This window comes from Cnephaeus nilssonii (genome assembly GCF_951640355.1).
Source record: "Cnephaeus nilssonii genome assembly, chromosome: 16".
Lineage (NCBI taxonomy): Eukaryota > Metazoa > Chordata > Mammalia > Chiroptera > Vespertilionidae > Cnephaeus > Cnephaeus nilssonii.
This window is the reverse complement of record NC_137087.1, coordinates 62,241,410-62,254,992: the sequence shown is the minus strand read 5'-3', so window position 1 is coordinate 62,254,992 and position 13,583 is coordinate 62,241,410. Positions and strand designations below refer to the sequence as shown.

Here is a 13,583-nt window from a genome sequence, read left to right as displayed (position 1 = left end):
AGTATCAGTTCCTCAGAGAGCCTTCACTGACCACCCCCACTACCGAGCCTCTCCTCCCCCACGCTCTCTCTGACTTGCCCAGTTCCTTCGTGGCACCAACATCTATAATTATCTTAAGGCCTAGCTCCCCTTGCAGACTGCAGGCTCCGTGAAGGCCTGATGGAGTCTGTCCCGTTCTCAGATGGAGGCCTAGTGCCCATCACGGGACGTGGCACAGAGCAGGTGCTCAGCAGAGATGTTAACTCTGAATAAATACTTATGGAAAGACATGGTTATTCTCCATCTTTTCCCGAAAGACTTTCAACGGACCCTTGAAGTGTCCCTTAGGCCCGGGTCCCCTAGGGGAGGAGGTGGAGCTACAGTTCTAGGTCGGAATGGTGAGGGCGCAGAATTGGCGCGCGGAGCTGAGCAGCGTGGTTCTGCGGGTCATGCCACAGCCGCTGCGTTCGTGCCTCCCGCACTGGTGATGGGACAGCTGGCAAACAGATGATCCGCAAACGAACCAAGCCCGTCTTTACGGAACCCGGCGCCGCGAAGCTCTATTCCCGGCGATGACATCAGAGAATCCGGAGTCCCGCCCCCGAGCCAAGCCCCTTGTGGTCGAAAACTACGAATCCCAGGATGCTCCGCCGCGCAGGGGCCTAGAGCTCGGCGCGCGACCCGCCCCGACGTGCCCGAAGCCTCCTCCCCGGGAACCCGGAAGACACCGGATACCCGGCCCGCCGAGCCGCGCGGGGCCTGCCGGGAATTGTAGTCTCGTGGCCTGGGAGTGCCCGCTCGGGAATCTCGGCCGCCGTCTGGGGGCCGCGGCGGCGCGGCGCGCGTGCGCAGTGCGCAGGGGCCGTCGCGGGCACCGCTCGGGCAGTCGGCGCCGGAGGGAGCGCGGCCGGGGCGGTGCGGGGTCCGGGCGGAGGCCGCGGAGAGCCGGCGTGAGGAGCGCGGCGTGCCGGGCGGGGGCGAGGCGGGGCCCGGGAGCGCCGCGCCGGCGGAGGGAGCAGGAGGCGGCCGCGGTCCGCCGAGGGGCCGGCGGCGCTGGTGAGTGCGGGGCGGGCGGCGGGCGGCGGGCGGCGGGCGGCGGCCTCTCCCCCGCACCTGGGCGAGGCCGCGGGCGCTCACCTGCGCCGGGACCGGCCGGGCGGGAGGGGCGGGTCCTGTCCCCGCGGCGCCTCATGCGACCTCCGGGCGTCCGGGCGGCACGGGCGGGAGGCCTCGGGGGGACCAGCCTCCCGGGGTCAGCCGCCCAGTGCGGCCGCGCCCTTCTCCCGGCCGCCCGCGCCCGCCGCCGGGTCCCCGCCCGCCGCTGCCCGGGGCCCCCGCCGGCCCGGCCCCAGCGCTGCGCCGCGGGCCCCCCTTCGGGCGGCGGGTCCGGGCTTTGGGGCGAAGCTTGCCCTTTGGGACGCGCCGGTGCCCGCCGGCCCCGCCCTGCGCCCGGGAACCGCGCGGCCTGAGCGCGTCACCTTCGCACCTGCGGCTCAGGCGGCGGCGGCGGCGGCGGCGGCGGCCATGGCGAGGGGCCCGCCCCGGGCGCGCGGGGGCGGAAGGCGCCGCTGGGGGAGGCCCAGCTGTGCTCCCCGCGGACCCTCCTGGGGAGACCGTCCGAGGGGGCCTGGGGCTCAGGGTCCGAGGGGCCCCGCCCGCGCCGAGCGTCCGGGGGTGAGTAAGGAGCCCGACGGCCGCGCGGGGGCGGAGGTGGAAGGAGCAGGCCGGGCCCGCCTTCCTCACCTCCGGCCGGGACACCTGTTCTCCCGGACGGTCCCCGCCGCCGCCGCCGCCGCGAGGGCGCTGCCCGCGCTCGCTTCCTCCCGGGAGCCCCCTTCCCGGGCTCGCGGCGGGGACGGGCGGCCCGTGCGAGGGAACCCCGTGCCCCCCGCGCCCTCGGCTGCACCGTGTGCGTGGGTCCTGCCCTGGAAGCACTGGACAGCAAAATGGGGGCACGCCTTCCGGGATCCCGGAAAAAGCTAAGAAGACCCTTTTGTAAAACGGTGGCTCTTCACCGTCTGAAGGACTGGAGTTGTTATTTCAAAAAGGGGTGCGACTCATTCGACGGAAATGCCTGTTACATTGCACACGCAAATCTTCATCTTAGCAGACTATGGCACCCCCACCCCCCAAAAAAAAAGAGAGTTTGTTGAATCCCCCTTTTCCGAACGGCCACCTCTCCCCACGGGAATGCGGTCCGAATGCGGTGCGCCCACGCAGGTGTGGGGCGAGCGGAGCGGGCTCCGGGCTGGTTCGCTGACGGCTGTGCCCGTGGTCCCGGCAGGTTCCCCGGAGGAGCCACCTGCGTCGGGGGAGGTGCTGACCGGTCCTTCCCGGTCACCTTCTGGGGCGAGGCTGTGGTGTGTCCTGAGACGGCCCCTACCCCTGTGGTCTATGATAAAGCTGCGTTTTATGGCTGCTTTGGGGGGGGGGCGGCAGGCTGGACCTCCCCCCGCGGTGGGGAGCGGCCGGAGGGACCGCACAACAGGATGAGCGCACAATCGCGCGGAAGCCGGCGAGCGGAAGGCCCTTGTGAGAGGAGCGGGACGGTAAGAATAGCCGGGCTTTGTTCGGGCGGAACCGCGGTCACACTCGATTGTCCTGTGTAGGCTGTGATGGTGTGGGAGACTCCTGAGGACGGACTTGAGAAAGATGGGAACATTGCATGTTTTTATAGGCGCTTTTCCCCAGAAACATTTAATGCAGCTTTAGAAAAAGAAAGTTCTTATAGTCACACTGCAAAAACCACTTATTTTGACTCCATGGTAATTTATAACCCAGAATGAAATCTATTAACTAATTTATTAGAATAATTTAAGTCAGAATTTGCCATTGAAATATTGCTTGGTGTTAAATAGTTGCTCTCTTTTTAAAAATGTATTTTTAAAAATTGATTTCACAGAGGAAGGGAGAGGGAGAGATAGAAACATCAGTGATGAGAGAGAATCATTGACCTGCTGCCTCCTGCACGCCCCGTACTGGGGATCGAGCCCGCAACCCGGGCCTGGGCCCTGACCGGGAATTGTACCAGTGACCTCCTGGTTCATGGGTTGATGGTCAACCACTGAGCCTCGCTGGTCAGGCATTACTTTTTGTTCTTATTTAAATACCTCTGTCATTGAAGAATGGGAAAGGCCCTGGTCGGTGTGCTTAGTGGTTAGAGCTATTGCCCACACAGCAGAGGGTCGCAGGTTTGATCCTGGTCAAGGGCAGGTACCTTTGTGGTTGCAGGTTCGATCCCAAGCCCCCGTTGGGGCGTGTGCGGGAGGATGTGTCTCTCAGGGGTTCCTCTCTCGCTCTCTCCCCCTTCCCCTCTCCCTCTCTTCCTCTCCCTCCCTCTCACCCCCATTTACTCTAAAAAATCAATGGGAAAATACCCTAGGGTGAGGATTAGCAACAACAACAAAGAATGGGGAAGATAATGGTTTTCTGAATAGAATGTAGTGATTATTCAGATGTGACCACAGTTACTCATACTCTGCTTTTATTGGTAGAAAAGTTCAGGTGTTAGAGCCGTAACTGCCTCCCCTGTGAGCGGAGACCAGCACTATTTCACCTGCTGGAGCCTTTACTGTTGGTAATGTCAGAATTCCCTGTTACACCTCAAGGTGACTCCTCTCATTCAGATCTCCAGTGATACAATGAAATGACTTCAGCAGGAGGTAAATACGAAAGTTACTTTTCATTCTTCTGACCATTTGTGAGGACACACATTTGGAAACTGATGTAGTATCAGAAGCAGGTTCTTCAGGCAGACACATGGGTCGCTGTAGATGCTTGTCTACAATGCTTAGTTATTTTTAGGAACATAAAAATAGGGGGTGTTTTTATTTAAAACTCAAAATTCCTGTTGATAGTTGTTACAGCCATAGGACTCTGTTATGCTTAATGAGTAATATTTCTCCTAGTAGCTCCTGTGTGTATGACCTGGTAATTCCTGACGATACTTCAGCCAACACGCCTGCTGTGTGTTTGGTGAGCCTTTTGCTGAGACGGAGTGCGTGGATTCAGGAAGATCGTGTTTGGGGGGTTTATAGCGTAAGCTTTTTGAGCTGGAATCTGTTGAACGTGAGAGGAAATCAGTCACTTAGGGTCTCCGTAAGTCTGTGAGTAACTCTGAGGGTCTGAAGTAGTTTTTCCTACGGGGAGCCCTGGGACCGTACCTGCCGCGTCAGTCTGGCAGGGGTGCCCTCCCGCAGTTGTGGTTGCGCCCCGTCATGTGGCTTAGACTTGTCGAGGGCGCCATGGAGCCCGGTTCTGGGTTCTGGGTCCGTGGCCCTTTTCCTGAGAAAGGACGGCCACGGGCACTGAGGGGACGTGCCCCCAGCGTCTCACCCGGGACAGGTCTGGGAGCCCCGGGCCAGGTGTGCCTCCTCCCCCTCCCAGGGCAGTGGTGCTGCTGTTGAGAACGCACTCGCGCGCGCGCGCACACACACACACACACACACACCAGTCTTTCCTGACGCCCACCGCTTTTCGTTGTGCTTTGTAGGGTGTCCTTCTCCCCCTCGCTCCTGCCTCATGGCATCGTGGGCAGATGATGGCTTTTCCGCATGTGCAGCTGTTAAAAGCTCCAGCCTAACCTGTTTCCGGCTAAACCTTCAGTCTCCTGTGCAGTGGGAAGCTGTTCTCCCTGACTTACCCAGGGTGGGGCCACTTGCTGCAGGAGCCTTGGGTGGGGCGGGGTTGTGGTGGGCCCCGGGACAGGGCCTTCTGGGCCCTCCTCTGGGATCTCCTGGATGGGGACTGGTCCGAAGAAGCAGTGAAAGGTCAGCACTTCTGACCTGGGAGTATCAGAGCTCTCTTATCGCCTGGTCGTGGTGGCTCTGGCTGAGCGCCGACCTATGAGCCAGGAGGTCAGGGTTCGATTCCCAGTCAGGGCACGTGCCTGGGTTGCGGTCTCGATCCCCAGTAGGGGGCATGCAGGAGGCAGCTGATGAATGATTCTCATCGGTGTTTTTCTCTCTCCCTTCCTCTCTGAAATCAATAAAAATATATTTAAAAGAATAAAGCTCTCTTATTTAACCGTGGCAGCCAGGGTCCTCTGACAGGAGTCCACACGGGACTTTGGTGAGAGTGTGCTGGAGCGCCCTCGCCCAGAGTTCCCAGGCCTGACATTTGCTACCTGCACCCCCCTCCTGGCCCTGCCTCAGTCCTCCCCTGGCTCCTGGAGCGCGTGTGCCGAGGTGGCTGGGGTGTGTTCTCGTGCGGCCAGGCTTTGTTCATGCCAGCGAGATAGCCCCAGGGGGTCACCTCCTGCAGCTTCCACGGAACCACTGACACTCGTTTCCTCGTGACGCCGAACGGTGGCCTCAGGCTGCTCCCGTCGGCCCCTCCTGACCCCGCGTTTCCTGCGCAGACACTGAGCTGGAGAACGAGGTGCCGACTCTCCTGTAGCCCTTCTCCTCTCGCGAATGATGCTCTGGGGTGTCCCCTGCCCGTTTGGGGTGGGTACCCCTCCGTGCTTTCCCCGAACTTGGAAGACTTCTGAGTGCTTCCTCTCTGTCAGCTGCTTGTGTGGTGTGGAACGATGGGGAGCATTGGTCAGGGTGCTGGAGCCCAGAGGTCTGTGGGGGTCCGTGTGGGCTCCCAGAGGTTTGGTCCCGAGGTCCACACATGCTCAGCTGTGTGTTTGTCAGCAGTTTGGGGAGAATCAGGATGGTCTCACCCAGCATCCAGTTAACAGAATCGCAAGGTCCTGAGGGCCTAACCAGGTCTCACTCTGCAGAGCTTAACTCCTTTCTTTTTCTTTTCTGCCTCTGACTTTTGTTTTGTTTTCATTTTTTGGCTTACTTCCTGGTTCCTGCCTGATGAAGTATTAACTACGAGTTTGTTAATTTATTGCTGGTTGTATTATCTAATCACTAGAGGCTTGGTGCACGAATTTGTGCACAGGTGGGGTCTGGCAGCCTGTGCCAATCAGGCCGGGCTGGCCGGGGGGAGGGGCCATGGGCCGTTGGCCGGCCCCGCCCCCTGGTCAAACTCCCAGTTGAACTCCCAGTCGAGGGGACAATTTGCATATTAGCCTTTTATTATATAGGATATGTTAGAGCATAAGTAATGCTGAAGGATAAATATTGGGAGGTTTTAATCATATAATTTTATCTATTCTTGTCTCATACTAACTTCACTAAAAATGATACAAATCCAAACAGAAATATAGTGTTTGAACCTTTTTCCTTCTGTCATCTAAACAAACCAGTTCGATAAATCTGCTGAATGATTTCTTGTCTGATGAGGAAAATGCAAGTTTGTTTTTGGAAAATTAAACATTCAGATTAGTTGCAGTAATTATGGGTTTCTTAATACTTCACTCAACAAATTGTTGCTGAGTGCCTCCCATGTGCCAGCAGCTGTTTCAGGCATTAGAAAAGCACTCGTAAACAGAAACGCAAGTCCCTGCTCTCCTGGAGCCTGTATTTCCAGCAGAGAAACAAACTGTCAGTAAGGAAGGACTCACCCTCAAAGTCACCCCCTCCCTCCACCTGCTGAGCTATGAGCTGTCCCAATTTCTTTCTTTTTTTTGGTCTGGCTGCTTTCACTTAGCAAAGGACATTTGAGATTTACTCATGTGGTGTGTATCAGTCGCTTGGTCCTTTATGTTGCTGAATAGTATTCCATTGTCCAGGGCGTACCAGAGTTCGTTCATTCACCAGATGGAGCGACATTTGGGGTGTTTGTGCTTTTGCCAGTTGTGGACAATGTTGCTATAAACATTTCCATGCAGGTTTTTTGTGTGAATATAAGCTTTCGATTCACGTGGGTAAATACCTAAGAGTGGGATTGCTGGGTCATATCGTAAGAATATATATAACTTTATAAGAATCTGCCAAACTGTATTCCCAGGGTGCTGAACCATTTTGCATTCCCTCCATCAGTGTATGCGAGAGTGTTCATTTGTTCATGCTTGTCAGCATTTGGTAGTGTCAGGTTTTTGTTTGTTTGTTTTTAGGTGTTTTTTGTTTGTTTTAGCCATTCTAGTAGGTATGTGGTGGCATCTTATGGTGTTTCTTTGCAATACCTTCCTGAGTAATGACGATCATCTTTTTATGTGCTGATTTACCATATATAGATGTATTTCTTTGTTGGCTTGTCTTCATGTTTTTTGCCCATTTTTCTGTTTGGTTGGTTGCTTTGTTACTGAATTATAATAATAATTCTTTGCCTGTTCTTGGATATCGGTCACTTTGAGGATAAGTGTACTGGATATTTTCTCCCATCTGTGGCTTGTCTTTGGATTTATTTATTTATTTGTTTGTTTATTTTTTCTTCCTTTTTTCCTTTAATTTCTTAGTGTTTCCTTCAAAGAGAAGCTCTTCACTTTAACTCCGTCCAGTGTAGGAGCCGTCACCTGGCCCAGCTCCTCGCGAGTTGTCTGAGGCGTCTGGCCCCGCACAGGGTCCTGCAGACTTGATCCTGGTGTTTCTGGGAAGCTTTCCTGCTGCAGCCTTTACGGCAGAGCCCTGACCATTTCGAGCTGATTTATTTCACACGGACAGCGGGTCGTTTCAGCGCCACTCGCTGAAAGACCGTCCTTCCCCGTGGAACTCCTTGGCATCTTCGTTGAAAATATTGACAGCACACGTGTGGTTCTGTTTCTGGGTGCTCTTCGGTTTTATTGATTTATCAGAGCTATCTTCTCACCAGCCCTCCCCTGTCTTTATTGCTGTGGCTTTATTGCAAATCTTGAAATCAAGTAGTGCAAGTCTGTTCGTCCTAACGGAGTTTTCACTGAGTTAAACCTTCCCGAGCCTTTAAATGCAGAGCCAGTTAGAGAAGTCCATTCTGCTGCCCAGAGGTGCTGGAACACAGGCGCCAGGCACACCAGGAAGGAGCCCTTGCTCGTTTCTAGAGAAAATGCCTGTCAGCGCTGTTTTTAACCCACGTCCTGGTTTTCCCGTTCATCAGCACAAGAGCAGTGCCAGCCCCGCAGAACCACAGCACGCGGTGTCTCCGCAGTCGCTCGCCCTGTCCCTGTAGCCATAGTTCTGCTGAAGAACGGCTCTGTGTCCTGGCCCTTCCCAGAGTGGCTTTGGTGACTGAACCCAGCTCATCGGGTTCCTCGGTGTCCTTCACGTCCTGTGGATCGGTAGTTGGGAATAGGGAGCTCGAGAGACCTGGTGAGATCCAGGTGACAGCTTACTCTTGGCTGCAGCATGTTCACGTCATCGGCGATGCTGCATTCCATCAGGAGGCACGTCGTGCCTGCTTCTCTCTTCATGATGGTCGCTGGCTTTGTTTTGATTCGTTTTAGTTTTAAGCATTGAAAGGTTTTGGAGAGGCAGGGTGGTGTAGAGATTAAATACAAGCCGTAGAGTCCAATGATCTGGGTCATGTTTTGATCCGTTTCCTCCTAGTTCTCTCGTCTTGGGAAAGCACTTCCTCCTCAGTGGTAAGTTTCTTGTCTGAAATGGGAACGATGGTGCTACTCAGATCACTTCGAGGGTCAAATGAGAAAGTGCGTGGAGAAGAGGCGCAGAGCCCAGCGGACAGGAAGCGGCCAGTGGGAGTGCGCCTCTGTTGTTGTTTGTGTTTACAAATATCCCGGAGCAGCCTCAAAGGGAGACGCCCCTGACTTACAAGTGAGGAAATGCACGTTGGGGTGGCTGAGTCTTCGGCTCACTTGGGTTTGTTTAGGGAAAAGTCAGTGCTGTGGTTACTCAGGTGAGGCACACAGCCTCCTCCGTCCTCCTCAGGGAGAGCCGCTGCCCTTCGTGACCACTCAGTCCCCGGATTGTAGAAGTGACTTTGCCAGGCTTTGTCTGTGCTCACCTGGACCGGCTCCACCCGGTGTCGGAAGGGGGTTGAACAACCCTACCATCGCACAGTGTGTCCTCACGTCCACTGAGAAGTACTGACCCTTGTTGTTTTTGTCTTACAGTGTGATGTGCAAGCTCAGAAATGCCTTATGTGGATCGTCAGAATCGCATTTGTGGTTTTCTAGACATCGAAGAAAATGAAAATAGTGGTAAATTTCTTCGAAGGTACTTCATACTGGATACCAGAGAAGATAGTTTTGTATGGTACATGGATAACCCACAGGTTTGTAAAATCCAAGGGGCTTCCTTTCTTCAAAAGCATGCCGGAGTTTCATTGTCAAAGTATTTGACGTTCTATGGTGTTGGGATTTGTCTTCCAAACAGTCTGTGTTTAGACTGGTTTCTACGCGGGCTCTCTCTCCGCCCTGCCCCCAGCTCCTGCCGTCTCATTTGAGTTTCAGAAGATGAAACGAAATTTATTTGATAAAAATGGATGCGTCACTTTCCTCCCTGGGAGAGAAACAGGAGCTCTGGTAGAAAACTTAGATTAGCGGTTGCCGACCTTTCGGACCTCACGGACCACAGTCCGCGGACCACCGGCTGGCGACCGCTGCTTTCGGTGTGCGCCGCCGTCTCCGGGGGGCGACTGTCTTTTGGAAACACGCTGCGCTCTAGCCGACACTCTCGCATGATGTCGGCCTTTCGTCACGGCGCGTGAGAACTGGCGTGTCAGCCAGTGCAGCCCCCTTCCTGGTGGAAACCCACTTGGTTTATTGGTGTGTGGTGAGTCGCCGGGGGTAGAAGTTGTAAACGGCAGAGGAGAGACCTGGATTAGAGAGCACCTGCCGGGCAGTTCTGTATCTTCTCTCCCTGAGACTCTTTAGTAATTGAGATGAATGTTGCCAGGAAGCATGTGCAGACCAAGAGAGGAGTGAGTCCCTAGCAAACTTCTGAGCTGTTCTGGTCAGTGGGCTCCTTGTGCAGGCGAGGGGCCTGCAGCCGGGGAGCAGGCCGGAGGAGGGTCTGGGCTGCGCAGGGCGGACTGGATCCGACACCGGCCTAGTCTTTACTGCCCTGCACCAGCTAGGTGAGGTACAGGCGTGCACGCTCACGCGTTTGTATGTGTTCATAGAGAATTTGAGTTGTCAACCTCCTGAATGCAAGAAACCCACTTACCCTGGTCTTCACCTTCCTGTTGTTTGGACTGCGTTTTGCTAAGAAGTACCTGTTCTGTGTGAGACGCTTTGTTATTTGTTCTGTGAGCCATGATCCAGTTCCTGTGTCTTCTCCCCACCAGCCCTCCTTTTGCCCTTTGACTCTCCGTTAAGTAAGTCCAGACCTTTGCCCTCACGCAGCCTTTCAGGTTTTGGGGGATAATTTGTATTTTAATTCCGATGATATTATTGGAGTGCAGGCTGTGGATGAGACTTTTTTTTTTGCCAGGAACTATCTTTTCTCTCCTTATTCTTTTTTAAAAAATATATATTTTTATTGATTTCAGAGAGAAAGGGAGAGGGACAGAGAGATAGAAACATCAATGATGAGAGAGTCATTGATCAGCTGCCTCCTACACGCCCCTTACTGGGGATCGAGCCCGCAACCCAGGCATGTGCCCTTGGCCGGAATCGAAGCTGGGACCCTTCAGTCTGCAGGCCGGTGCTCTATCCACTGAGCCACACCGGCCAGGGCTCTGCTTATTCTTAAGAGCTCACTGACCCCCAGGTGGACTGCCTCACCTCTGGGTGTAGCCAGCTGTCCTGGGGGCAGTGACCTGGCTACGCAGCCACATGATTCACACCTGTGTTTGCCTGACGAGAGGCAGTGGCAGGAGGAGGGCAGCGCCAGTCACAAGTTCATCTTTACTTTGCTTTTAACGTCGCCCGATTCCTCCCTTTCACCGCCCCCCCTTTTCTGTGGCACAGGCCCCTCCCAAACCCTTCCCAAAGCCCAGGGGAAGCCACCAGTCCCCTGGCACCTTCCCAGGGCCGTGTGCCGGGCCCTTGCCTGGTCTCCTCACCCCGCGAGCCGTGCGCCCTCTGCTGCTCTCCCTCAGGCACGCGTCTCACAGGACCTGGCCGGCTTGCATCTGGCTCCTCCTGGGCTTTATGTGAAGTCCTGGGTGGCTTTTCAGTCTTCACATGTCACAGGTCTGCTCCTCAGAACCCCTCCCTTTGTCAGGACTGCCACTTCACGGAGCTGGAAGACCACAGGCACCAAGCAGGACATGCTTCTGACAGGGAAGGAAGCAAACTGGGGTGGAGAGAGGGGCTGTGGCTGCAGCCAGCAGGGGAGGGAAGCCTTCCTGGAGGCGGTGACGTGAGAAATGGACCTGGAGCCACAGGTGATTCTGGCCCAGAGGCGGGGCCGCGGCCTGGCTGGAGCCGGGAGGGTGCATGTTCGAGTTTGCACTCAGCCAGGTCTTCTTCACATGAACTCTTGGATTTCTGTGGTGTAGTGAACACATGGGTTTTTTCGGATGTAGTGCAGAATTTTAAACCTGTCCTTGTACTCAGTTCTCAGTAAATGGATCGCTTCATTTCAGCTGAAGGGAATCTTTTACAGCCTTCTGTCACTTTTAAATGTATTAATAAAGACTTTGATCTCGCATGAAAACTTTAGTAAAATGCCGTGCTGAGAGTGTTCAATTAGATTGAACCGTATGAAGTTGCCAATGCTCCAGGATTTTCATGCACTAAAAACGGCAATCTCATATGATTCAACCTAGTTGCTTATGGCTGCAGTGCAGTAACGTGTTACACTGACCACCATAACCCCAGTAATGAAAGGGCATTCGTGTGGCTCACCTGTTCTTAGGGAGCCATTTTCCCTCTGTTTTGTTTTCTTTATCACTAGCCATTGATTTAAAAAACCCCTCTAGTCTGTTCTTAGGGATCAGCTGGGGGCGGGGATAGTGGTGGGAATCCAGTAACTGCGTAGCTGTATGGGAAGAGAATTCGGAGAAACCTGAAAGAGGTTTTCGGCAAAAAGACTGCAGGAATGGAGTCTGTAAGAACAAATGGCTTACCTTGCTTTTATCTTGAATGTCATGTTAGTTTATTATTTCCTGTTCGTCTTCCAGCACCATCTTTGAAACCCACGTTTTTCCGTTGAACTTGGCAGCAGCCGTGCCGGCCCATAGGTACTGGGTGCTTTGCATGGCCTTCATGCCCAGCTACTTCTCCGTCCTTGTGCTGGCTAATCGGTGACCCCACTCCATGCAGCCCCAACATAGCTTCTCACTCCTCCGCACACAGGCTTAGAGCTGCGTCATCCGGTTAGATGAGAGGCGTGTGGAGGACTTACAGGACATGATCGATTTTGAAGGGAAGGGTAGCAGTGTTTGACAAGTCACTTTGGCCCTAGCCAGTTTGGCTCAGTGGATAGAGCGTTGGCCTGTGGACTGAAGGGTCCTGGGTTTGATTCCAGTCCAGGACACATGCCCGGGTGCGGGCTCAAGCCCCAGTAGGCAGCCGATCAATGGTTCTCTCATCATTGATGTTTCTAGCTCTCTCTCCCTCTCCCTTCCTCTCTGAAATCAATAAAAACATATTTAAAAAAAAAATCACTTTGGTAGTAATTAGAAGGGCCTGAAGACATTTTAACACTTAATTCCCTTATCCCAAATTTAAAAAGCAATCAGACAAAACCTTCTAAATGTAAAACATTTTGTATAAGAACACAACCATTTAAAAGTTACCCACTAAAAATTGTAATTTTATGTCCATATTTATTTGTGGTTTATATTTGGAAGCCTGTCCATTGTATACAGTTTAAAGCAAAACGTATGCAGTTTTATGTTACGTGGGAGGGAAAGGTGAGAAAAGGCCTGTCCCTGTCAACAGCACCAGGCTCGTGTCTGGGAGTCTGGTCTTGGTTGGAGGTGTTTTAGCTTCCATGCAGTTAGTGTAGAGACGCCTGAGAAATGTCCTTCGTACTCACTCATGAGAACAAGCCCAGAGGTTTTTAATTACATTATGATAAAGTCCAGTAGAAGTTTATCTTGCTTAATCTGCAGTGGAGGAAACTTTAAAAATCAAGCTTGTTTTAATTTTCCTTTTGAAATATTCTGTCAGTCTTTTATTTTATACATTTCTTTCCAGATTCCTTTATCTGCTTTTCTTACCCCTCTATAATCCATCCGGTTTATTTTTTTACAAGGTATTATTTTACAAGATGTATTACTTAAAGCACAATTTTGATGACAGAACTGCTCACAAGCTTTCTTTAATGGTTTCACATTCTTGCCAGTGAACTCTGTGGTCTTTGCCTTTCGTTCAGGTCCTCTAAGCAGGTTCTCCATCAGGCTCTCCACCCGTTTCCTGCAGCCCCGCGGGCCCTTGTACTCAGCCACTTCCTCTGCCAGGCCGCGCTCCTGAGAGTCCCTCTGCGCTGGAGCGCTGTTCTCTTCCTGGAATAGTCTTTCTCTTGCTCTTGTGTTTCACATTTTTCCTTCAAACGTCGTTTCTTCCTGCAGAGTCTTTCCCGATAGCCTTGGCCAGAAAAGATTCTCTCTTTCAAGACATAAATCACATTCCAAACTTGTTAAGGGAGGAATAAAAATATTTAGTGTGAAAGTATCAATATGTACATTCCCTGGCATGGTTTAAAGAGTATCAATTAATAACCTAAATTTAAAAAAAAATAAGTAGTATCAATATAGATAAAGTTTTTAAATAGGAGATAATTCAGTCTTTTTTTTTTTTTTAAAGATAATTAAAAATTTTTAATAGAACAAAGTAATGCGTATAGTCTTTTGAAATTTCTTGCAATGGTTTTATGTCTCTAAATATTTTTTCCCATTGCTTTCAGGAACAAAATCTGATCTTGTTTATAGATTTTGAAAAA

The 13,583-nt window shown here is 52.8% G+C and overlaps 1 protein-coding gene across 5 annotated transcripts in view; it reads left to right on the top strand.

Moving 5' to 3' along the window:
* Positions 1 to 841: 841 nt before the first annotated feature.
* The window catches only part of PLEKHA1 (pleckstrin homology domain containing A1), a 34,963-nt gene continuing 22,221 nt past the window's right edge, over positions 842 to 13,583 (top strand). For 4 of the 5 annotated variants that reach the window (XM_079794015.1, XM_079794018.1, XM_079794017.1 and 1 more), the window contains exons 1-2: positions 842 to 1,035; positions 8,861 to 9,021. In XM_079794015.1, the coding sequence (XP_079650141.1) occupies positions 8,881 to 9,021 (141 nt within the window). In that variant the 5' untranslated portion in view covers positions 842 to 1,035; positions 8,861 to 8,880. Of the gene's footprint in view, positions 1,036 to 1,497; positions 1,654 to 8,860; positions 9,022 to 13,583 lie in introns of those variants that run through there. The other variant, XM_079794016.1, reaches the window with a different exon arrangement.